Genomic DNA, 26,955 nt, shown 5'->3' on the forward strand with positions numbered 1-26,955 from the left:
TGTATTCCCAAAGCCTTTGCAAAAGGTTTCTGGGGAGGACAGCCTTATTCCACCCACCATGGTAGGACACTTTACAATGCCAGGCCAGTAGCACGTAGTCGGGAATCATTGCAGAACAAAGCATTGCAGCATATGTTTGCTGGCATTCAAACAACATCGTTCTTTCTCTCTCTGTGTCATCCTCAGGAGAGTGATATCATTCATAGTCACCTGGTTGAAATAGGGTGCTTTTCCAAAGGGAATATTCAGAGGTGCCTGTTCCTGCTGGGCTGTTTGCCTGTAGCTGAACAGAAATGTTCCCCGCTGTTCGCCACGGGGAGGGGGGAGGGGTCAGCCACGCAGTGAGGGAGGCAAAATGCAACCTTGTAACGAAAGCACATGTGCTATGTATGTAATGTTAACAGCAAGGTTTACCCTTAAAGAGTGTAGCCACTGTTTTATAAAATGTGTCTTTTTAAATAGCACTGTCCCTTTTTATTTTCTCCACCAGCTGCATGTGCTTCAAGGATCACAAGATCTTCTCCTTCCCAGAGGGCAAGCGAAGATTAGAAGGCGAAAAAAACACACTTGCGATGAACTGTTCTCTGAGCTCATGCTGTCCTCCCACACTGACGGAGCACAGACAAATGTGTAGAGGCAGACAATGTCAGAGTGCAGAAAAACACAAAATGACTGGGAGGAGAGGTGGTGGGCTGAAGAGGGTAAGTGGCGGGCTGAAGAGAGGGCTGAAGCTGATAGATGGCAGCAGCGTGATTCAATGCTGAGGCTGCTGGAGGATCAAACTAATATGCTCCAGCATATGACTGAGCTGCAGGAAAGGCAGTTGGAGCACAGACCGCTGATACAGGCCCTGTGTAACCAACCACCCTCCTCCCCAAGTTCCATAGCCTCCTCACCCAGACGCCCAAGAATGCGGTGCGGGAGCCTCCGGCCACCTGGCCACTCCACCCCAGAGGATTGACCAAGCAACAGAAGGCTGGCATTCAATAAGTTTTAAAGTGCTGTGTGGCCTTGTCCTTCCCTCCTCCACCACCCTCCTGGGCTACCTTGGCAATTATCCCCCTATTTGTGTGATGAATTAATAAAGAATGCATGAATGTGAAGCAACAATGACTTTATTGCCTCTGCAAGCGGGGATTGAAGGGGGGAGGGGAGGGTGGTTAGCTTACAGGGAAGAAGAGTGAACCAAAGGGTGGGGGGTTTCATCAAGGAGAAACAAAAAGAACTTTCACACCGTAGCCTGGCCAGTCATGAAACTGGTTTTCAAAGCTTCTCTGATGCGCACCGCACCCTCCTGTGCTCTTCTAACCACCCTGGTGTCTGGCTGCGCGTAACCAGCAGCCAGGCAATTTGCCTCAACCTCCCACCCCGCCATAAACATCTCCCCCTTACTCTCCCAGATATTGTGGAGCGCACAGCAAGCAGTAATAACAATGGGAATATTGGTTTTGCTGCGGTCTAACCAAGTCAGTAAACTGCGCCAGCGTGCTTTAAAACATCCAAATGCACATTCTACCACCATTCTGCACTTGCTCAGACTGTAGATGAACAGCTCCTGACTACTGTCAAGGCTGCCTGTATATGGCTTCATGAGCCATGGCAGTAAGGGGTAGGCTGGGTCCCCACGGATAACTATAGGCATTTCAACATCCCCAACGGTTATTTTCTGGTCTGGGAAGAAAGTCCCTTCCTGCAGCTTTTGAAACAGACCAGAGTTCCTGAAGATGCGAGCATCATATACCTTTCCTGGCCATCCCACGTTGATGTTGGTGAAATGTTCCTTGTGATCCACCAGTGCTTGCAGCACTATTGAAAAGTACCCCTTGCGGTTTATGAACTCGCCGGCTTGGTGCTCCGTTGGCAAGATAGGGATATGGGTTCCATCTACAGCCCCACCACAGTTAGGGAATCCCATTGCAGCAAAGCCATCCACTATGACCTGCACATTTCCTAGGGTCACTACCCTTGATATCAGCAGATCTTTGATTGCGTTGGCTACTTGCATCACAGCAGCCCCCACAGTAGATTTGCCCACTCCAAATTGATTCCCGACTGACTGGTAGCTGTCTGGCATTGCAAGCTTCCACAGGGCTATTGCCACTCGCTTCTCAACTGTGAGGGCTGCTCTCATCTTGGTATTCTGGCACTTCAGGGCAGGGGAAATCAAGCCACAAAGTTCCATGAAAGTGCCCTTACGCATGTGAAAGTTTTGCAGCCACCAGGAATCATCCCAGACCTGCAAGACTATGCGGTCCCACCAGTCTGTGCTTGTTTCCCGAACCCAGAATCGGCGTTCCATGGCATGAACCTGCCCCATTAGCACCATGATGCATGCATTGCCAGGGCCCATGATTTGAGAGAAGTCTGTGTCCATGTCCTCATCACTCTTGTCACCATGCTGACATCGCCTACTCGCCCAGTTTCGCTTTGCCAGGTTCTGGTGCTGCATATACTGCTGAATAATGCACGTGGTGTTTAATGTGCTCCTAATTGCCAAAGTGATCTGAGCGGGCTCCATGCTTGCCGTGGTATGGCGTCTACGTGGAAAAAAGACGCACAACAATTCTCTGCCATTGCTCTGACAGAGGGAGGGGCAACTGATGACATGGCTTACAGGGAATTAAAATCAACAAAGGGGGTGGCTTTACATCAAGGAGAAACAAGAACAACTGTCACACAGAATGACCCCCTCAAGGGTTGAACTCAGAACCCTCGGTTTAGCAGGCCAATGCTCAACCCACTGAGCTATCCCTCCCCTCTGTATTCCAGGCAGGACTGAATCTCCATTAAATTTTTCAAGGTGCCCCTGACAGACCTCATGGAAACAATTGTTAGCGATTGATTTCACAGAGGGAGGGAGGGAGCGGGGAGCAAATGAATACAAAACAAATCTGGTCTATTTCTTGTTTTGATCCACTCCATCTGTCTTTTACATCTTTGGCTGGCAGCAGACGGTGCAGTAGGACTGCTAGCCATCCTCATCTCCTGGCTACTCGCCAGAAGACGGTGCATTACGACTGCCAGCAGGACTGAAGACAATGACCTGGTCGAGTCACTCCTATTTTAGTCCCTGCCCCCATGTCTGCCCAGGCACTCCTGCTCGACCTTACCGAGGTGGCCAAGAGCACCTAGGCCATGATGACGATGGTTATCAGCCCTATTGCCCATCTGCTGTCACAAGGCAATGAGCTGCTGCTGTGTAGCAATGCAGCACCACGTCTGCCAGCACCCAGGAGACGTACAGTGACAGTGAGCTGAGAGGGCTCCATGTTTGCCATGGCATGCACAGGTAACCCAGGAAAAAAGCCACAAAACGATTGTCTGCCGTTGCTTTGACGGAGGAAGGGAGGGCAGGCCTGACGACATATACCCAGAACCACCCGCGACAATGTTTTTTGCCCCATCAGGCATTGGGATCTCAACCCAGAATTCCAATGGGCGGCGGAGACTGCGGGAACTGTGGGATACCTACCCACAGTGCAACACTCCGGAAGTCGATGCTAGCCTCGGTACTGTGGAAGCGCTCCGCTGAGTTAATGCACTTAGAGCATTTTGTGTGGGGACACACACAATCAACTATATAAAAACGATTTCTAAAAAACCGACTTCTATAAATTCGACCTAATTTCATAGTGTAGACATACCCTTAAGAGAGATGAAGCCTGATATGATTTTACAGAGACGTTTTGAGATGTTTAGATGATGGTATAGTAGAACATTATCCATGACACAGGTATACAGAAACCAGATACAGTGGTCCAGAGTCTTTCACACCAGCGCACAGAGGAGGCAGGACTGGAAGGACTCTGGGACCAGAGGCAGTGGGGAGAAGGGACAAGGAGGAAGTTTTGCACTGTATGGGATGGGGAATTAGAGAGGTGGGGGTAGAGGGGCCTGTGCTCAGGGGCAATGAGCATGGTGGGGGATTGGGAATTAGAGTGAGGGGGCAGAGGGGCCGTGCCCCGGGGCAATAAGCCCGGTGGGGGATAGGGAATTAGAGTGCGGGGGGGAGCGCAGGCAGTAGCGGGGGCACATGGGCCGGTGCCCAGGGCGGCGTGGGCGGACTGAGGCGGAGAGGGGCAGAATCAGGAGAGCGCCGGAGGCGCCCCGGGGACCTAGGTCCCGTAGCTGCAGCCCAGAGGAGAAGCGGCGAGCCTGGGGCTGCGGGCGGCTCTTGCTGGTGCTGCCCAGCAGCGGGCCGGGGCGGCCGCGGGAGAAGGCGCCTCTCTCCCCCCAATCAGCGTGCCGCGGGAGCCGGGGGGCGTGCCGAGCCCGTGCGGGGAGTGCAGGGCACAGAGAGGGGCTGACAGCTGCGAAGAGAGGACACGGGAGCCCCTCACTCCCCCCAGGCTGCAGCCGCACACGCGGGCGCAGCCCAGAGCCCCGGCACCTGCCCAGGGAGGGGCGAGAGAGCCGGCGGGCAGGGCACGGGCACGGTCTCCGGACCCCGGGGTTCAGGCTGCGGGAGGAGCGCTGTGCGCGAGCAGAAGCCAGGCGAACACGGCGCGCGGGAGACTTGCCGGCCACTCGGGCCATGCACCTTGACTCGGCTCGGGGGCCGGCGCCTCGCTGAGGGCGGGGGGAAGGTAGCGCCTCTGACCGCTCCTCCGGAGCCCCGGGCGCGCCCTGCCCCTCACCTGACTGGCTGCTGCAAAGGGCCTTTTCTCAGTGCCAGTGGGGGCCGGTCTTCCCGTCCCCCTAGCGTGTGTCTCGCTGCTGGTTTTCCATTCATAAACCGAAAGCGGCACTGACGGAGAAAAAAACCAGCTAATTACAATTTTGAGTCTCAGGTACGGTCCTTTCTATGGTATTAGGGCATTTTTGTATGGTCTTTGCAATATTCGCTCTGACCGTCTCACCTTTGCTCCTTGCCCAGGTAAGACTGGACTTACAGTAACTGGTTTAAGGGTAAAGTTCGTTTATGAACATTGAAAGGGCTGAGAGTTTTACTTATTCATCATTTATAAAGTGCTGTGAAAAGGCAGCTCTGGAACCAAATCTGGCTTCTCTTATTCACCTGAGCAGGCTTATTGCAGTCAGTTGTGCTAACTGCAAGAATCAAAGGAACTGGATGTAGCCTATAGACTCTTTAAACTCCCAACATCCCTTGGATTTTGATCCAAAGAGATGCTGAGTAAATTGTTGATTTCACTGAGAGATGAGGGTGCTTAGCACTTCCGTGGTTTAGGGCACAGATTTTTGAACAAAAAGAAATTCACAGTTCAAAATAATGCAATAGTCTCTTCTTCTGAACTTGTCTGTAGTTAGACTGTTACCAATGCAGCTCAGTTCAGGGAAGGTTTAGATCCCAACAAGCTTTTAATACCAGACTGTTAAGTACCAAACTCTAGTAGCTGATTATAGACATTCCTGGTGAACAACCATCTCTGCTGTGGAACTCTATGCCAACCCTTGCAGAAGCAGAGTATTGGAGGGGGGATTCATTGCTTGGATATAGTCTAAAGAATAGAAAGAACAGGATTAAATTTGAGTGGCATTAGTCATGCTTCTTCTACAGGCTGATTTTTAAACTAGCTCAGATTCTTTGAAATTTGTTAATTTTGTTTGGAGTAATTATTTGGCAAGAAAGGAGCTGACGTGTTCTTTGGCAAGAACAAATCACAAGCAGATTTATGGATGTTTTAAATAACCAAAATCATATATTTGTAACAATAGTCTCTTTAGGGTGTCAGGTTTATTACTACTTCTACTACTATTACACCTGTAAGCAATAGCATGCCTAGTGCTTCTCATTAAAAGTAAGAAACCGTGCAGGATTTTTTAAAATTATAAATACTTCAAGCTATTGTATCAATTTGAAAAATGAGGAAAACCCTACAGTTTTTATGGTAGCAAACTTTTCTATAATAGTTGTACAAGTACCCGGGTGTAAGATACCTGATACTTATCTCACAATATGACTGCTTGTGTTTTCTGTTTTGTTTGCAGGGTTGCATTTGTTCGTGCTTGCTGTGAGGGATGTTGTTTTAGGATTAGCACGCAGGATGAAAGTAAAAGGCAGAAGCAAACCTTGCTTGCTGGAGTTTCTCTTCAGTTTCTGCCTGGCTACTCTTCCCAGCAGTAGTACCTGCCCCAGGCTCTGTGCCTGCTATGTCCCTACTGAAGTACACTGTACATTCCGGTACCTCACAGCCATCCCACCACACATCCCCCAAAACGTGGAGCGCATCAATTTAGGGTATGTTTAACATCTGCATTTTATCTATGCTGTGCAGTTAACTCTCGTTGCCTTGCAAAATATAATTAGAGTTTCTGGGTTTGTGTTAAAATTGATTTTAAAAACCTTTAAAATCTACTATTTTGCAGTATTCAGAATTCATTACAGTAACAGCTGGCAAAACCTAATGTTCTCCCACATTGATTGGGAGTTCAAGGTTTCAGATTCTAGGGGCCAATTGTTAAATAATTTAAGGAATATAATTTTTAAAAACAGATAAAAACAAAATGTATTTGGTTTGAACGATAATTTGCACAAGAATAGACATCCACTTTCCCTTTTCCATAACTGGCAGTCTGAGACTTGATTTTCCCCACTACTTTTACCCCACCACCTTAATGCAAAATCATGTTATCACTAGGGATGGAAGAACCTCCAAGGATTTGGAGTATACAGTTCTTTCTTTTATACTTATCTGAACCTACTGAGTCTGTAAAAGTGAATTCAGAGGATTCCTGCCTGGAATTGAGATCATCCTTACAAAGGTTAAGACTGGAGTGCAAACTCAATAGGTCTGTTCAAATTCATGCTTTGCCACTTCCTGTGTAACATTTGGCTAGCCATTTAGTCTTTCTGAGGATGATAATATTTTCTACCTCACAGGGTTGTTGTGAGAACAAATTGATTAACATATATGGGTCTCAGATACTATGAAGATTAGTACCAGCACTTCCACTTTGCACATACTGTACCATGAGAAAAACTTTTCATATGATACTTTGCCTCCTCTGTTTCTATCTGCTAATTGGATATGAAGTAACACTTCTCTGAATATTTGTCTCAGAAACTATTCTGTTCTATAATTGGGTAAATTAGGGAGGGAATAGATGTTTATTTTATCCATACTGGTTTCTCCCCTTTTATTTCTCACTAACCTTCAAGTTATCTATTCAAATTTGTTTTTCTGTAATGCCCTGTTGTGAAAGTCTTGATAATACAATCAAACAAGACCAGCCAGCAACTTTAAAAAAATCTGTATCTGAGTGTGTCTAATCCATATCATTATTATTAGAGGGCCCGCTAAAGGGCTGGCTAACAGTGGCCACAGTTCAAATCCAGCCCAGGCTGATAGGACTTCATCTTGACCACTGAAGTCAACAGGAGCCTTTCCATCTACTTAAGTGGGCATGGTATCAGGCCCATAGTGATCAAGTGCCCAGCACAATGGGGCCGCAATCCTGATAGGAGCCTTTTGGTTCTATGATAATATAAATAATAATAATTATTAAAAACAACTACCACCACTACTCGGTGATTTTTTGGCCCATGAAAAATAAGCTTCAATTCTCTGTCCAGGTCCTGGTGGGGAGGCATCCACATCACCATATCCCTGATCGTAGTCAATACTGAAGAGTCATAAATATGGTGAAAGGATTAGAAAATATGCCTTATAGTGATAGACTCAAGGAACTCAATCTATTTAGCTTAACAAAGAGAAGGTTAAGGGGTGATTTGATCACAGTCCATAAATACCTCCACAGGGAACAAAAATTTGTCAATGGGCTCTCATCCAGCAGACAAAGATATAACAAGATCTAATGGCTAGAAGTTGAAGCTAGACAAATTAAAACAGGAAATAAGGCACACATTGTTTAATAGTGAGGGTAATTAACCACTGGAACAATTTTCCAGTGGTTGTGATGGTTTCTTTATGACTGGCAATTTTTAAATCAAAATTGGACTTTTTAAAAAAAGATACAGGGTATGTTCTAGTTTGAATAGGAATTATTTTGGGGAAGTTCTATGGCCTGCATTATACAGAAAGTCAGACAAGATTATCACAATCACTTCTTCTGGCCTTTGAAACGATTAATCTAGTCTTGTTAACAATCGCAGCAGAGAGCAATGACCGTGAACTACGTCCTTTCGACTCCATCTGCTGTTAAGGCACGTTGATGGGGTAATGTGGGGAAGCTTGTATTTTCTGTGTAATAAAGATTCCAGCTGATCCCACCTTTCACCAGCCATGAATAATTTTGAAAAAAAAATCATAAAAATTCAATGCATTATTGTAGACATTTACCGGTACTGAAGCTCCTTCTCCTCCTCCTACACAAGAGTCCAAAGATGGCAATTTTCTTCTCATGTTCTTGCATCCATCTACTGCAGATATTTCCCCACCTACTTGAATACAGTCCACAGGAATCAGTCTGTGCCAGACTAGCAAAATCTTTGAGTTTTACCTGCTAAGATGAAAAAAGCATTTAGAATTTGCCTTGTCACATCAGAACTAAAATCTACCTTTGTTATGCATTTGCAAAAGAAAGTTTTCTTTTGTTTTTTACTTTTGAACTTTAGCTGACTGACTAAACCCAGATCTGGAATGAAATGTTTGTTACAGTTACAACAGCTTGGTTAAACTGACCGAAACAGATTTTTCCGGCCTGGAGAAACTGGAGTTGTTGATGTTGCACAGCAATGAGATCCATACAATCCCCGACAAGACATTCACTGATTTAAATGCATTACAGGTAAGAACTGAAATTAGAAGGTGGTCTCATCTTAGTTTTGCTACAGAAAAATCAACAAAAGGTACAAATCTATAGGAACAGACCTGTCGTCCATTTATCTTGATATCCTGTTTCTAATGGTAATTCTGAAAAATGCTTCAGATGAAATCATGCTCTTCCCCTTCCCAGTGTAATTAATTTTGAAATACTGTACCCACAGGGGAAATTTCTTTCTGTCCCAGCTTGGCACTTAGATACCAGGCTGAGGAGTGTTGTGAATATCTGCCAGCACTGTCCTAGCTAGTACTTCTAGCAGTTGCAATTCTTATTCATATCCACCAAGACAAAAGGGAGAGTATTGCTGCAAAGCTCCTTGTATGACAGAAAGAAAATGCTACATTCTAATATTAAGGACAGTTCTTTGATGTTATTTACAGTGGATGAGACAGGTTTATAATATTTGGTGCTTTATTGCTTATTTAAAATAAAACATTAGTAAACTTATGACAGTAGATCTTCTCTAAATTGCACATCCCATCATTTGCACACAGAACCAAGTGGGTTTCTTAGCATGTCTCTGCAGAGATTTCCTAGAAGATTGTTATAGGAAGGTCATATATAACAATTACTTTATTTTTATAAAGTAAATTACCAGTTCAGAGGAAGTTCTGCATTGAAGCAGCTGGTGCATTGTGCCATTCAGAAATATTAGAAAATTAAATAAAATATACTTATCTTCAGACCAACTCTGTGTGCAGCTCACACATATTAATTTAAAATTATTGACTTTCTACTTTCCACCTAAGGTAACTGCTGCAATGCCTCTGGCTGTATTAGTGCATATTTCACTAGGGGTAGCTCTAACAGATGGACTTCAGAGCATTTTGCACTTCATTGAACAGCCTGGAAGCTACAGTAGAGAGCTGAGGGTTTTTGTTGGTTTGTATTTCAAGAGTCCTCTGGCAATTAAGGAGAATAAGGGCTTGTCTGTCTACACATGGAGTTAGTCAGGAACAGCATTTTTGAATAACTCTACATGTGGACACTTTTATGCCGGAATAAAGCACTCTTGTTTTGGAACAAGAGTGTCTACATATGGAGTTATTCAGGAATAACTACTCCTGAATGGCTCCATATGTAGACAATGCCTAAAAGTTTCCCAACTGAAACTTTGATCCACAGCTGCTATTAACTAGAAGAACACAAAGTATGACTGTAAATAATTATAACAATTAGATTTGGCAAATACTTCAACAAAGTAGATTTTGTGCATTATTGTTGCTTTTTGTATTGTTTGTTTACTCGCTAATTTGCAACATTCAGTAATTCATAAAGGCATCACCAGTTCTTTGTGAGGATTAGGAAGCCAGTAAAGAACATACATACTAAAGTATGTAAAGTATGATTCCAACCTGAAAAATGATTGCAAAAATGGTTTTATCATTCCATATTTATTAGCACTCAATGACCTTTTGCCAAATTTGCTCATTTTAGACTGCAAGTCTGCAAACAAAGTGCCATCAGAAAGTTGAGTTTGGCTAGCACATTCTCTCTCATAAAAAAGTTAATAATTCTTTTCATTATTTGTCAGACAAAATATTTGTTGGCCAAGAATCCAGCTTGTTCTTCCATATTTGTATAGGCATTGTAGTAGTAAGTGAAGGAAAAAAAATATACACTCACTTATTTTATGGTCCAACCCTGCTTACCTTCTTCACAAAAGCAGTTTGATTGGGACTATTGGTATGTAAAGTGTATACATACATTGGCCTGTTGAATATTTGAGGTCATGTCTGACCATAACCACTTATAAAAATGATAATATCTGTTGTTTTTTCCCATAGTGCCTATGACTCATATATCTAGGTACTTCACCTGAGTAGTAATAATTCAAAGTTGGCTAGAATTCTTCTACTAATACCAAAATAATGTAGGTTTTTATTAGACTTTTTATCCCTATCTTTTCACCAACAGGTCTTAAAAATGAGCTATAATAAAGTCAGAATACTTCAGAAGGACACTTTTCATGGTCTCAAGAGCTTGGTACGGTTGCATATGGACCACAATCAAATTGAATTTGTACACCCAGAAGTTTTCTATGGGTTTATATCACTGAGGCTGGTGCACTTGGAAGGAAATTTACTTAAACAGCTTCATCCAGATGCTTTTGTCACCTTGCGCTACATCCAGATATTTAAAACATCCTCCATAAAGCATATATACTTGTCTGACAACTTCTTAACATCACTACCACAAGAGATGTTTTCTTACATGCCTGAACTAGAGAGCATATACCTTCATGGAAACCCTTGGTCCTGTGATTGTGATCTACAATGGTTTGTAGACTGGGCAGAACAATGGCCAGGTACAGTACGAGCTGAAAGATTTCTGTTTGTTTATACCTTCTTACTAGATTGGTGACTTCCCATGGGGTCTTTGCAAAGGAGGCATCATTCTCTAGTTGCTACAGGGTGAGCCTGAGATCTGGGTTCTGTTTCTAATTGCCACTGATTTAATGTGTGACCATAACCTCTCTAAGCCACCATTAAAATGGAGAAAATAGCTTCCAGGTTTTGAAAGTGCTTTGAGATTCTTCATTGAACTGCACTATTTAAGTGCAAAGTATTATGATGACCAGTTAGTAATGTCTGGATAGAGGCATTATAGTAGTCATCTATTTTTGTGTGTGTGCAAATTAGTAATTAAATTATTTACGAAGAGTAAGAGATTGGTCATTTACTATAACAACACTTTTTTAAAGTGTAACACTTTATTCTGTGACTTTCTGTTGATCTTCTGTGACTTCCTTGTCAGCTGTTTAAAATGTTATTCCTTACCATTCCATGGCCCCATGGTGCCTTATTCCCTTAAATTACCATGCATCTCTTTTATTTCCATTATTGTTGGCTAGCAAGGTGCACGCACACGCATGCAAACGGAATATCTGAATGTTGTTTAGTGGCCTAAATGAACTGAGGTTAGTGGTCCCAATACATTTCCAAGCTCAGGTATCTCTAAATGGAACCCTTTTTGGCAGTGCCCAAAGCTGAATGTTCAAGAATGAATTATCTTCTCTCTATACAGGTGAAAATGTTGAAAGAGAATGAATTATCCTCTCTCTCTCTCTAAGTGGTTCCCTCTAGGGCTAGACTGAGGTACATTTTAGGTGAAGTGCGGATAGAGAGATGCATTAAATGTGTAATATTTTCTGTGTAGTTTACAATTTGATAACCAGAACAAATACTTTTGTTAGTTTTTATATTTTTAGAGCATACTATGGTATTATGGTTTGCAGTCTTAGTCTCAGGAATAATAATTATTTACAAGAATAAGCAGCTTTCTTCAGACAAATTTTTGAGATAAATTGTTTTCATGACAAAGCATAACCAGATGATGTTACCAAACCACTATAAGATGTGTGACAAATGATTTTTTGGAAAGCTTGAGATAAAAGGGAAGGATTGTCTTTTGGCTAAAGGAGAAGAAAGGCAGCCTTGGATAAGTCCCATTGTTTCTCCAAAGCTTGCCTTTGTGGTCATTAAAAGAAGGAAAGTAATAATTGCCTACCTCGCAATGGTAAGCCTCAATTAATTAGGGCCATATTGTGCCTGACCACAGGGAAGGTGCACAAGTGAAGAAGAGGGCACAAGGAGTTTCTTCTCCTTTTTGCACCCCTGAACAGGATCTGGGCACAATAGAACAATGCCTCCTACAGCTCTTGCTGGAGCTGTGTGCTTCCCAAGGCAAGGCTGTGGCATGCTGACTAGCTGTGATAGCAATGATAGTCATACTGAAGGTTTCACTAATGGAATAGGCAACAGTTAAAATAAAGCTTGGTGATGACTTAAAGATCTCTGTTGTCAATACTTCATAGCCCTTTATTCAAGGAAAGATCTTTCAGCAAAATATAAGTTGTTGTTTTGGTACTGGAACTAGTATCACAAAAACTTACATTATTTTTTCCTCCCCCTAGATATTATAAAGTGCAAGAAAGACAGAGGTTCTTCTAGTGCCCAGCAATGTCCAGTTTGTGCCAATCCCAGAAATTCTAAAGGCAAACATTTAGTTAACATCCCATCTGCATCTTTAACCTGTAGTAAGCCAACCATAGACCCCTCCCTGAAATTTAAAAACATCACTATGCCAGATGAAGGGGACTTCATTTCCATCTCTCCCAAAGATTTTATAGCTCCCATTGGAACCATGATGTTGAATATGACAGACCAAACAGGAAATCAAGCTAACTTGGTTTGCAATGTTCAAAAACCCACAAAAATGTCCCCACTCTCATTTGACAAAGATGGTGATAATACAGTACTCAAAGTATCATTTTCAACATTTCTGGTGTGTAGTATTGATTATGAACACATTCAACAGCTGTGGAGCATATTGGCCCTATACAGTGATTCTCCCCTGAAACTCGAAAGGAATCTCTTACTGACCAAAGTGCCTTACATCAGTTATAAGTACAAACAGACGTACTCTGAAAGTGAAGAAGTTTTTACCAGTGTAGAGAGTGAACTGACAGCTGAACCTTCTTGGCTGCTCCAAGGCCAGGTGGCCTTACAATTAGACAGGACAGCAACCACATTCAGCACACTACATATTGGATATGTAACTGATGCTCAAATTATCTTGCCCAATGCTAATGAAAAACAGTTGAGACACAGCTGGGCCATAATTTCAAGAGATAATAAAACAAGAGTTGAACACACAGTTTTAGTGGGTGGGACCGTGGAACTGGACTGTCAGGCATTTGGTGAGCCTTCTCCTACCATTGAATGGATATTAGCTGATGGGAGCAAAGTTAGAGTGCCATATGTTAGTGAAGATGGAAGAATCATAATAGCTAAAAGTGGAAAATTCACACTGCGGACAGCTGATAGTTTTGACACTGGAGTTTATCACTGCATAGGCACAAATTATAACGATGCAGATGTCCTAACATTTAGGATCACAGTGATTGATACTTACGTGGAACACAACAACGTTAATGGGGCTCAACTTTCGGCATTCATTGGTGACACACTCTACCTTCCATGTCAGTCTGTTGGTGTCCCAGATGCATCTATTAGTTGGATCCTACCTGAGCACACAGTTCTTCATCAGTCTGTAAGAAGCAAACATATTTTCCACAATGGTACACTAAAAATACAAGAGATAACAGAACGAGATAGTGGCTATTTTAGATGTGTAGCAGCCAATCAACATGGTATGGATTTTTTGATTTTCCAAGTGCTAGTTAAAGTGAATGAGGGTGCTTCACAAAAACAAAAGACAGCTCCAGAAGAAAATGAAGAGAGAGATGGATCTGGTCATGAGGAGCTTAGAGCTGCTACAAAACATAAGTATCCATTAGCTACTGTGCAAACTTCAGTAACAAGTAAAGCACCCACTGATTCTGCATCCAGAAATCAACCTATAGGGATTGCAAATAAATGGAATAACTATAGCGAGATGACTTACAGACGCAATGGGGACAAAATAAACAGACGATTTAGGGGACACAGAAGACAATTCCCTTCCTCAGCCAGGAGAATTGACCCACAACATTGGGCAGCATTTGTTGAAAAAACAAAGAAGAATTCCACTTTGCCAGAAAAACAAGAAAATGCCAGAACAAAATCACCTACACCAGACCATCTATCCTCTAAGGTGTCTGGGCATAAGGAAGAAACATCTGGTGACCATATACCTCCAGAAGAAGAATTTATTATACTAGCATCTGAAGCACCAACTATACCTACTCTGAAAAAGGTTTCTGCAACTATTGTAACTGAAGAACCTAAAACTACATCAAGTAATTTCAAGTCTAAAACAACTTCTGTCATGGTTACAGAGGCAGTAGCTCCAACAGTTAGTCCATGGATTACACAGTCTATAAGACCCAAGAGCAAAAAGCCAAATGCAGATCTAACATCTGCAGTCACAAGACCAAACTCATTGGAAACTTCTGAATTAAATCAAACATCATTAACTATTATACAGCCATTAACTACATCTAGTTTAGTGAATAGTACAGCTAAAGACTTTAATCCTGAACACAGATTGGTGTCTTTCGGGGAAAGTAATCAGTATTTAAAAATCATATCTACAACACAAACAGCAGATGTTACTGAAATTACCAGCCTTGTCACTTCCCAGAACATAGTTGAAAAACCTGATTTATTTACTGAGTCTATTGATAAGACTTCAGCTAAATCAGATCATCGAATATCTGTAGTGACAGTCAGCGAGCCAAACACTGAATTTGGTCACATTTATTTTCACAGTACTCAAAAAATAACAACTCCTAAACTACCACCAGGGTCAACTATTATTACTCATCAGCAGATTCAGATAATTAGAGATGTTACAGCTAATACACTACAGTCAAGACAACGATATGGAAGACGAAGGAAAATTTCTGGTAGAAGACGAATTATTAGACCAGATCGAATTCCAGCTATCAGAGGACATAGATATAATTTTGTGAGACAAGAATCCAGTAGAGAAAGTACAACTCTGCCTCCAGCTATGGAGCTGGACACAAAATGTCTATTGTGTTCACATCCCGCAACTCCTTCCAGAAGTTCACTTGAACTGCTTAGCCCAGAAACACATATGCCCCCACCTGTGAAAGTGGATATACCAGAACTCACATCAGAGCAGCCTACAAGTCAAACCACAGCATTCCTGGCTGAAGAGAAAAACAGACTCACTGCAGAAGGAGAAAAAACAACTCCCACTGTAATGCCTTTCTATAGTGAAAGCACACAGGGTACCCTGCAAAGGAAACTAGAGGACAGTTCACCGTTGCAAACACACACTGTCAGACTCCCTACAACTGCAAGACAGACCCTTAGTGTATCTATGGAAACTACAACTTCTGCAGACAGCAAGACATCCTCAAATGTTAAATCCATCCTCCCAACCACTAAAATTAGAACTTCTTCCAAAGTTTTAAGAGGAAAAATTCCTTGGCACCATCTCTTTGGAAAGACACACATTCAAAAGGAGCTATTGAAGAAGCTACCCAGACGACGAACAAGTACAGTGCCATCATCAGCAATAACCAGCATGCTTCCTAAAACTACTGCAACGCTATCCATAGATAGAGTTTCTCCTTTACATTTAACAACAATTTCAGTGGAAGTGAATCAAACTGATGGTCTCTTATCCCTAACTAAACCTATCAGTCATGACAATAGTATGTCCGAGAAACAGTCTCCCATTCCATCTCTTACTACTGCAGAACTGCCATCTTCAGCCTATTCTTCTAATCTTCCAACTGTTATGAAGAAAGAAATACTTGCAACAAGACCAATGCCAACATTTAAATCTGCTACTGTTCCCCACACTGAAATGAAAATCACTAAAATCAAAGCATTCAGAGCTGGAAGGAGGAGAGATCAAAGGAGGAAAAAGCCCCAGAAGATTACGACTTCACAAAGCATTACTACAAGCCATAGCACCACCAGTGCTTCATCGGTGAACACAACCTTGTATATCCTGACAACAGCTAAGTCTTTAACTAAGCCCACCATCCCCATACCCACTGAATTTCTTTATAAGAACACAAGTGTAATCCCAATTACAACTGTGCCACAGATTCTTCACACAAAAGAGGTAACTAAAGGTTCACCTGTAACAACTATGCAAACATTAACTAGAATTACAACAGCTGGGAACACTCAACCTGTTAAACTACCATCTGATGTTTTCTCTACTGAAAAACCTGCCATTACAATCCCAGCCATATCACCTTCTTTGAAGCCTTTCAACACCACCACAATATTACCTGCCACATCCTTTGTAACATCTGAATCAGTGCCTAATCAACAAAACAAAACTATTGTAATGGTAAGTAAAAGACCACACCAAAAAATGGGAGAGAGAGTTATTCAGCAGAAACATACAGCACAGGCAACATTTCCTGACAAAGCTGAGCTCAGTACCAAATCTCCTGCTGTAACTACCCATGTGATCAACTCCAGCATACAGCATCCTACCCCATTAACATCCCAAATAACAGAGACACCACACGCAAGTATCATGCAAATCACCTTATCTCCCCAGTGGGAAAACAAGTTTTGGCATAAACAGTCTCCTGAAGTTTCAGAAATAGGCAAAACATTAACAGTTAATACTCTGACTACATTAAAATCCCCACAGAGCTCCACTCCATACACTCCTGCAAGGAGAAGGGACAAGGACAATTCTGTCAAAAGCTGGTTTGACAAGACAGCAGATCAAGAAACCAACAACAACCTCATAGCCCTAGACTCTTTATATAAAAATAGATTGGCAAAGCCTAGAATAGTGGGAGGAAAACTGGCTGCTTTTACCGTTTTGGCTAATTCAGATGCCTTCATCCCTTGTGAAGCGACTGGTAATCCCCTTCCCACAATTCACTGGACTAAAGTGTCATCAGGTAAGCCATATAAGCCTTGTTTAAAAGGTTGTCTTCTACTATATATTAGCAATAAGACAGGCGCTAGGTGCACCATGCTGGGATATAGCCATGCTTTAGGTGGATACCAGCCATAAAGCAATAAGATGAATACTACATATGGCTGAAAAGTAGTAATATTCCAGCACTGCACATACATCCTTAAGTGTCTTACTGTATTTATAAAATGGCTTTTCAAGAAAGAGAGAGAAAGGAAAAAAGGTCAATCTGTATTTAACGTTTACCATATTCAGCATATGTTAACAATAGCATTATTGTAGTGAGGCCTATACAGAAGATCATGTTTCTTAAGAATCCACCTGTAATAAGATCTTGCGCTCCATTGCTGAGCAATTCTGTTCCCCCCACCCCCTGATTTTTGTTGGTTCCGTAATACATCTCTCACAATATACATAAACACATGCACTGGTATTCCTCTCATTCCTGTCACTGTTCTTTAGCCCTTATGGGACAAAAAGTGTGCTCAGATACCATGGTGATGAGTGCAGGATAAAAACCAAGGCAGCTGGTTTTTTGCTAGCAATTATTATTGTATTAGATAAAAAGCAAAAGTAAATAAATAAAGGCTTCTTATGTAATATAAATATATTTTACTTTTTTTGTTTAATTAGGGACTGATGTATCAAAAAGCAAGCGTGACAACAGGTTTGAAGTATTTGCTAATGGCACCCTCTCCATCCAGAATGTGAACATTCAGGACCGCGGACAGTACCTGTGTATTGCTGCCAACCAGCATGGCTCAGATCGGCTCCTGGTCACTTTGTCTGTGGTGGCATATCCACCGAGGATCCTAGAGGGCAGGTCAAAAGTGATCACTGTCCATTCTGGAAAGCCTGTGTCTGTGAAGTGTAGAGCTGAAGGTAGGCCCATCCCTACCATTTCATGGATTCTAGCAAACAAAACGTATGTCTCGGAATCTTTTCCAGGAAGTAAACAAGCATCTATGCAATCAGATGGCACTTTAATAATCAAGGAAGTCACTGTTTATGACAGAGGGCTTTACACATGTATGGCTAGTAATCCAGCTGGTGCAGATACGCTGACAGTAAAACTACAGGTGATTGTGGCACCTCCTGTTATTTTGGAAGAGAAGAGACAACACATTGCAGGAATTATGGGTGAAAGTTTGAAACTCCCCTGCACAGCAAAAGGAAACCCTCATCCGAGTGTTCACTGGGTCCTCTTCGATGGAACAGCAGTGAAGCCTCTGCATTTTGTAAATGCCAAACTGTTCCTGTTCTCCAATGGAACCCTCTACATAAGAAACATAGCTCCTTCTGACAGTGGGAACTATGAATGCATAGCTACAAGCTCCACTGGCTCAGAGAGGAGGGTGGTAAATCTCATGGTGGAACAGAAAGATACAATTCCCAGAATAGCAACTGCATCTCTGAAAATGACTCAGCTGAATTTTGGGGACAGATTGCTTCTGAACTGTTCCGCTACTGGGGAGCCAAAGCCCAGAATAATCTGGAGGTTGCCTTCCAAGGCAGTTGTTGACCAATGGCACAGGTAGGAATGTTTCTTTGTGACTGAGCTCGTTTTATTTTTCTAGTGCTTACTTTAACATTGCAGACCACAAATCACTGAAAGAATTTTCTTAAAGAGTCAATCCTGTGATATTGCCAAGCATAAATGCCTAACGTACTGGAACTCTGCTTAACTGAAGCCAAATTTGTTTTTAACCCGCGATAAAAGTGAGTAATCTCTAGTGACAGAAAATGCAATTTTATTGTTATATTTCTAATATTAATGACCCAAATTCAGCCCTATTATAAGCGGGTGCAGCCCAGCTAAATCAGTGAAGCCTAATCTATTCATGCAATGGCTGAATTTAGGTCATTTTATTCTGTTCTGATTTAAGGCCAAATCCTCAACATATGTATGTCAGTTGAATAGGATTTGGATGTTAATATAAAGTTGACCCTTATGCAGGATATATACATTAGAGCAGGGGTGGGCAAACTATGGTCTACAGGCTGGATCCGCCCCACAGGATTGCCACCCCTGCAGTGCCGCGACCCCCGCGCTGCTCCCAGAAGCAGCCGGCACCACGTCTCTGTGGTCCCGGGGGTGGGGGGGATTGCAGAGGGCTCTGTGCACTGCCCTCACCTCTAGGCACCACCCCCCACAGTTCCCATTGGCCAGGAATGGGGAACCACAGCCAATGGGAGCTTCAGGGGAGGTACCCACAGGCAAGGGCAATGCGTGGAGCCCTCTGTCCCCTCTCCCCCCAGGGGCTGCAGGGACATGGTGCCAGCCGCCTTCCAGAGCAGAGCAGCGCGGGGCCAGGGCAGGGAGCCTGCCCTGACACCGGTGCGCACTGCTGCTACCCCGGAGCCACTCCAGGTAAGCGGTGCTGGGCTGGAGCCCAAACCCCTCCTGCACCCTAAGCCCCTGCCCTGAGCCCCATCCTGCACACCACACCCCCTCCCACATACCACACCCCCCATTCCCTCCTGCACCTAACCCTCTGCCCTGGACCTACATGCAATTTCTCCACCCAGATGTGGCCCTCGGGCCAAAAAGTTTGCCCACCCCTGCTTTAGAGTAAGCTTGAGGATTTTTACTTTAGAAAGGCTTTTACATGCCATATGTACCACAGAAGAGATTTAACATAAATCAATTAAATTAAAGGCATCTCAGAGCACAATGGCTACAGAGAAATATAATAAACTTACTATAAATCTGGTATACATAGTAACAATTTAATTATGCTTTGTAAGATTGCTTGTTAAAAAAAACAATTTAGCAGTGACAATGATAGTTTGTGAATGTAGTAGCAAGCAAACGGATATAGTTGGATATCATATAAATATTTAATTGGTAACAATTAGCAATTTATTTTTATAAAAATAAACTGCTTTCCCATCACAAAATTTAAAACAGTTGCACAATAGAATCTAAATTTGTTGGAGCAGAAGTGGGGACAGTTTAACTGTTACAAAATAAAAGTTTTGATTGCAAAATTCCAAAACTAATATAATTGCTAAAAATATGAAAAGCCATTTACTAGTTCATTAAGAAACAGAATCTAGTGAATATAGTTTCTCCTGAAAAGCAAATGGAATATAGTGAGAACACAAATTTATAAAATGAGGGTCTTGATTACTCTTGCAACCTTTGACAGCTGCTTTGACTTCTGTATTTTATGGCTGAGCTGACATGTCTCACATCCTAGCCAGTTACAGAATGAGTGCAGCTAAGACTGGGGTACCAGTTAACATACTTTGTTTTGACTATGTGCATACACCAGTTGCCAGCCATTTGGCTGCAGACAGACTGGCATTACTAAAGTATTCATTTGTTTACTTATAGATTGAAAATATCCCCTACAGGGAAAACCTATAAAACCTCATTTACTGTATTAAAAGCAAAATCCTGTGAGTTTATAGTCCAATTACTGAAAGTTGGTAACAAATTTACTGCAGTATGTTACCAGCAATCAGTAAGTATGACCAAAGAAATTAATTGTTTCACAGCTTACATTGCAGTGTTAAAATTATTATTTCAAATGGTAAATAGCAGTTTAAAAGGCCCAATTCAACAATGACAGTCTATTTTTAACAAAAAATAAATAAATAAATAAAAATCAAATCTGCTGACACTGAGTTGATTTAAATAAAAGTTTGCAGTTTATTGTAATGTCTACCAAATTCATACACACAACATACTTCCTTTGTAGTCACTTTATTAACACTGATCTTAAATGGCCAGATCTGGAATTCTGCCACTAGTGGAGAAGAACATGGTGGATGAGCTTTAGATGGAAGAAACAAGGGGATGTGCCCAGGTTAAATGCAAGACTTCACCTACACTTAACTATTCTGTTTCTGAAAATCAGTAGAGCAGGAGATATTCCAGTGAGTCTAAGTTACTGCCAGTTTCAACGTGATATTGCTTTCAGTGCAAGGGAGTCCTAGCTTTCTAGCTATGTCCTGCACACCAAAAAAGCTGTAGAACCTTCTGTCTATCACCATATATCACTGTTTATAGGCTGCTAGAAGCATTATAAATTAAGATGTTTTTTACACAGAGTTTTGAGGAAAGGTTTATTAAAGCCTGCCACTAAAGTTCCTCACTCATCTTCTCCTGTTTTCTGGGATCTAGTTATTGAACAAAGAGCTGGAGGGGGGGAGGGCAGTGGGGGTGGTCGGGTTCATTCTACAACTCCAGAGACTGCTTCATGCTCTGAAACTTACTTCCCAAGCAAAAAGTTCAAGCAGATTAGATTTCTGATTATATGAACAACTTCCACAATTATAAAACCTATACTTTTAGAATTCCTCCCAAAAGAGACTTGTTGAGGGTTTACTTAGGAAAACGTAGGTCTACAGGGTTTACTTAGGAAAAGCTAGGTCTATGAAGGTGTCAACTGCACAGATTCTTCATTTCCAGAGTTTTCAGCAATATTGTAAAACGGAAAGGATCACTTGATGCGGCAGAGCTTACTAGCTTCACAAAAATGGTACCTCAGTATTAAGGAGCTCCTAAGTTCCGCAAGCATGGAATGGTTATTACCAGATTCAGATGAGCTCTGGTCCTGAAATTTTGGTGTGTAGAACATTTATAATTTAGCCTAATTTTTTCTTTAGTGCGGACTAGGTAGTCTTAAAAAGGCTGAATGGGAGAGATGAAGAGGAAAAAACAAAGCTTTTCATACAGTGTGCAACAAAGGCAAAACCCTAATTAAAAAACCAGGCATGTTCTCACACTGTAGATGAAGGTTTTCTTCTGCAGCTGTAAAGGGTCAGAATTCGCCCATCTCTCTTGCCCATGTGCATTTTTCCTGCAGAAGAGCAATATATGACCCTCACTTTACAAGTGATAACCCAATAAGCATGTATTATTAAATAGGTAGCTATAATAAATGGTTTCCCATTTAAAATTAATTACATTCCCTTTAATGTTCATTTTATGAATGTTTATCCAGATTATTATTTTATACATTTATTCACTATAAGACAAATAAATGATTTATAAAACCTGGGTATAACTCTACCCCCACCGCCCCAAGTTTACACAGGATGGAAATGGTAGAAGGAATGTTTTCCTTAGGGCCTAATTCTACTCACTTGCACCACTGAGTCTCCGAAGAATCTCCACTGAAGTCATTAGAATTACATTAGTGCAAAACCTGGTGTGAGATCAGAATCAGACTCCAAGGTCCAGATTATCTGGTGCAGCATGTTCTAACTAATGTGTCACACTGCTAGCATAAACTGGCTCTAAATTCATTTTAAGCATCCAGGAATCAATCATCTTACTATAAGGATGATCTTGCAGTGGCTGTTACACCATGCACTCCCCTTGCTGCAGTTGTCATAGGGAAATGTGACAACAGTCATGATGCCCTTTATGCCATGCTGATCCTGGGTTGTGTTTTCAGCCCCCTGGTGTTAGAGCAGCCATCAGGTTGTTTTAACACAATGCAGGAGAAAAATGTCTATACCCACAACTGCTGCAGGAGGGAGAAGTGTAAAGGAGAGCTCTAAGTCTGCTTTGCATACAACCATCTGACCTATGCTAGCTGCTTTTTGGCTTTGGCTGAAGTACTGGCCCATAAATTCTGGATCTCTCTTCTCCTATTGATCTGATAGAGCCCAAGTTTGATGACTTTCATGGCACATAGCAAGATTTATTTTCCCAGTCTTTGAGGGGGGGCGGTTTGATGTGGTCAAAGGGGGAAGATAAATTAGTCCTCACAAAAATGGGGGAACAGGGTTGGGAAAGATATTGATATATCTTTGTTTTTCCTTAAAATGGATAGTGTACATGTACCTACAGCACGGGATAGGCACAATTTTAAGATATAGAAGAAAAAAACCCACAGCAATTCATCCACTTGAGTCCATACATCTTTACATCACTTATTAGGGCTCAGTGTTCTTCTTTAGCATGTGGCTACATATTAAACAATTCTTTTTTTCTTCTAGAATGGGAAGTCGAATCCATGTTTATCCTAATGGATCCTTGTTTATCGAGGCAGTCACAGAAAAGGATGCAGGTGACTATTTATGTGTAGCAAGAAACAGAATTGGAGATGACTTGATCCTGATGAAAGTCAGTGTGACTATGAAACCAGCAAAGATTGACCAAAAACAGTATTTTAAAAAACAGGTACCATATGGAAAGGACTTCAAAGTGGACTGCAAAGCCTCTGGGTCACCTGAGCCAGAGATCTCCTGGAGTTTGCCAGATGGCACCATGATTAATAATGTGATGCAAGCAGATGACAATGGACGCAGGTCTCGGAGATACATTCTTTTTGACAATGGAACTCTGTATTTCAACAAGGTTGGAATAGCTGAAGAGGGCAACTATACCTGTTATGCCCAAAATACATTAGGAAAAGATGAAATGAAGGTACACATTACAGTTGTAACAGCTTCACCTCGTATAAAGCAGAATTACAAGACATATGCTAAAGTAAAAGCTGGGGATAATGCAGTATTTGACTGTGAGGTTGTTGGAGAACCCAAGCCAAAAATATTTTGGTTGCTACCTTCCAGTGACATGATCTCATCTTCAACAGACAGATATTTACTGCACGTTAATGGCTCACTGTCAGTCAGCAAAGTGAAACTGTTGGATGCTGGGGAGTATGTATGTGTTGCCCGAAATCCTGGTGGAGATGACACAAAACTTTATAAACTAGATGTTATTTCTAAACCACCCCTAATAAATGGTTTATATACAAACAAAACTGTCATTAAAGCAACAGCAATAAGGCACTCAAAGAAGCAAATAGATTGTATGTCAGAAGGGACACCTTCCCCTCAAATTATGTGGATAATGCCTGACAATATTTTCCTAACAGCTCCATACTATGGGAGCAGAATAACAGTACACAAAAATGGGACACTTGAAATTAGGAATGTAAGGCCTTCAGACACAGCAGATTTTATATGCCTGGTACGTAATGATGGAGGAGAAAGCATATTGGTAGTACAGTTGGAGGTATTAGAAATGCTAAGACGACCAATGTTCAGAAATCCATTCAATGAAAAAATCATAGCAAAAGCAGGAAAAACTATCGTATTAAATTGTTCAGTGGATGGAAACCCTCCTCCTGAAATCATCTGGATATTACCCAATGGCACACGATTTTCCAATGGAGCCAGAATTTCCCGGTATCACATAGGGAGTAATGGTACCCTCATCATCTATAATCCTTCCAAAGATGATGCAGGAAAGTATCGCTGTGCAGCTAGAAATAAAGTAGGCTACATTGAAAAGCTGATCATCTTGGAAGTTGGTCAGAAGCCCACTATTCTTACCCATTCAAGAGGGCCAATAAAGAGCATCAGTGGGGAATCATTATCCCTTCACTGTCTCTCTGATGGAAGCCCCAAACCAAACATTATATGGACAGTACCAAGTGGCTATGTGCTAGATCGGCCTCAAATTACTGGGAAATACATATTACTTGAAAATGGTACTTTAGTTATTCGAGAAGCAACCATTCGTGACAGAGGAAACTACCTGTGTAAGGCTCAGAACAATGCTGGAGAGTCGTCTATAACTGTTCCTGTCATGACTGTAGCCTATCCCCCACGGATTACAAATAGACCACCACAGAGTATACGCACTACAGCTGGGGCAGCAGTTCAGCTCAACTGTATGGCACTGGGGATACCAAAACCAGAAATCACATGGGAGCTGCCAGACCACTCTGTGCTTTCCCCAGCTAGTAAAGGCAGACCATCTGGAGGTGAACTTCTTCACCCCCAAGGGACATTAATCATTCAGAATCCAAAATCTTCAGATTCTGGCATGTACAAGTGCATAGCTAAGAATCAGTTTGGCAGCGATTTCACAATAACATATATTCAAGTTGTTTGAAATGAGAAATACAGGCTGAGCAGTTGTTAACAAAGTCTCCATCTGGACTGAGTTTATTTGTGGAAGTTTAATCAAAGGCAGCCAAGAAGCATGTAGGTGGATCCAAATACATTTACAATAATCAATGTACAATGAACATGCAAAAGAGAAAGACTTGGGAAAAATTTTTGCAGTATGAACTAGAATGGATTTACTCAATGACAAATGGACTTCAATTAAAAACATAAGGCACTTTTATTTTGCCAACAAATAGTTAACATCAAAATAAAACTGCTTTCCAGAGATGTACCTGAAAAATCTTCAGTAAAGGATGGCCTTTTTTTAATATTAGTTTCTTATTGTCCATCTTGTATCACTATGATAAGCATGGCACACATAATGCAAAAATATTTAAGAACAAAAGAGAGGAAATTTTACTGTGATTTAAATTGCCTTACTGATATGTATGAATATTTTGTAGTTCTTTTATAAATATTTCACAGAAAATAAGTGTTTAGCTATTTTAAATAATATGACATTCTATTCTTTCACAATGGAGAACTTTTTCCAGGGCAGTAGGAGAAATACAAAATGATTTAATAATGCTCTCTAAATGGACAATAGGGTTTCTATTAATCTTTGTTTAAAAATTCAAAAGCAACAAAACCTGCTTATTAAAACAGAGTAGCTTGGTACGTCACTTTCACCACACGCTCAGCTTCTGATCAAATTAAATCAAATTAAAAAAATAAGTGCATCAATTTGTATTGGAATTCAGAATGAAAGGGGCTCAGTCAAATAGAAAATAGTCTTCCCAAGCATCTGCCTCCTGCAAATTCAGGAGAAAGCCCCGTTTCAACAGGAAATGGCCACTTACGCATTCTGCGCCGGAGAAGATTTTTGGACTCCCTGGGGCAAATAAACCTCAAAAGCTTAAATCACTAACTGACTTGTCTTTCTAAGAGAGGTGTTAATGTAGGCTCACGGCACAGCTCCAACACCAATGCAGAACCTGAGTATTTGCAGGGAATGCTGGGCCTAAACTCACAAATTTGGGACATATGCATGGAGCAGAAGCCCCTCAGTGTTACTCCTTGAGGTCCTTTCCACACCAGCAATATGGCAGGCTGGTTTTGCTGCGACTGGTTCCCATGCCCATAACCTGAGCTCTGTGATCCCTTCCAACAGGGATCATAGATTGCAGAGTAGAAATTAATGCCTCTTTAGCAGTAACCACAGAAAATCTGTTAGATACAGGAAATGGTGTAGAGCAGTTCCTACCATGTAATACCATCCTAGTACCTTACATCAGCAAAATGTCATACAATATTTAAAACTATCATTGAAAAAATAGGTATAGCTCAATTACACATTAAAAAGGCCCTATAATAGAAACCCCTGTACACTAACAAAGCAACACCCCCCCCCAACCCATCAGTTGAATTAATCCATAGGTCATGCAGGCTCTTGATACTCAGAACATGTTCAGGATGTTTCCAAGATCTGAGTGCAGATTCTACCCCATTTGACTAAATTTTAGTCAGCTGGTGAAAAACTTTAAAAAGAGGCCACAGTCTAAAGCATGACTGACTGTTTTGTGGTGGATCAATCACTTCTTGAGATCAGCCACATATATAATAGCTGCTTGTTCCTTCCTTAGTACTGATAGAGAGGTAGAGGAAAATTGGCTGGATTAAATAGGTCTGTTTGCTTAATCTCAGGAATGTCTTTAGTCCCCAGTGAAGAGCATTAAAGGATAGTGGCCCAGAGGATTAACAAAAATTTCACTCCCATTATAAACCATTCAAGGGACAGTGAAGGGAAGTAATCCCAGTGCACAGGAAACCAAAACACATTTTCATCGAAAAAGCAGCAAAAATTAGAACTATCCAAAGACCTGCCACTAATATGGTATTAATAAGTCTTCCTAATTGTGGTCACACACGACATTACTCTGATTTGCTGAGAGGTTAAAAGTAACTAGGAACGAT

At 41.7% G+C, this 26,955-nt stretch overlaps 1 protein-coding gene across 1 annotated transcript; it reads left to right on the forward strand.

The window, feature by feature from the left end:
- Window positions 1–3,138: 3,138 nt before the first annotated feature.
- IGSF10 (immunoglobulin superfamily member 10) lies at window positions 3,139–25,361 on the forward strand. Its single transcript, XM_073358888.1, has 7 exons — window positions 3,139–3,181; window positions 5,950–6,199; window positions 8,580–8,709; window positions 10,663–11,053; window positions 12,662–17,101; window positions 17,752–18,652; window positions 23,077–25,361. The coding sequence occupies exons 1-7, from the start codon at window positions 3,139–3,141 to the stop codon at window positions 24,983–24,985; spliced, it is 8,064 nt and encodes a 2,687-aa protein (XP_073214989.1). The 3' UTR covers window positions 24,986–25,361.
- The last annotated feature ends 1,594 nt before the right edge of the window (window positions 25,362–26,955 follow it).

The sequence above is a fragment of the Lepidochelys kempii genome, chromosome 9, assembly GCF_965140285.1.
Source record: "Lepidochelys kempii isolate rLepKem1 chromosome 9, rLepKem1.hap1, whole genome shotgun sequence".
NCBI lineage: Eukaryota > Metazoa > Chordata > Testudines > Cheloniidae > Lepidochelys > Lepidochelys kempii.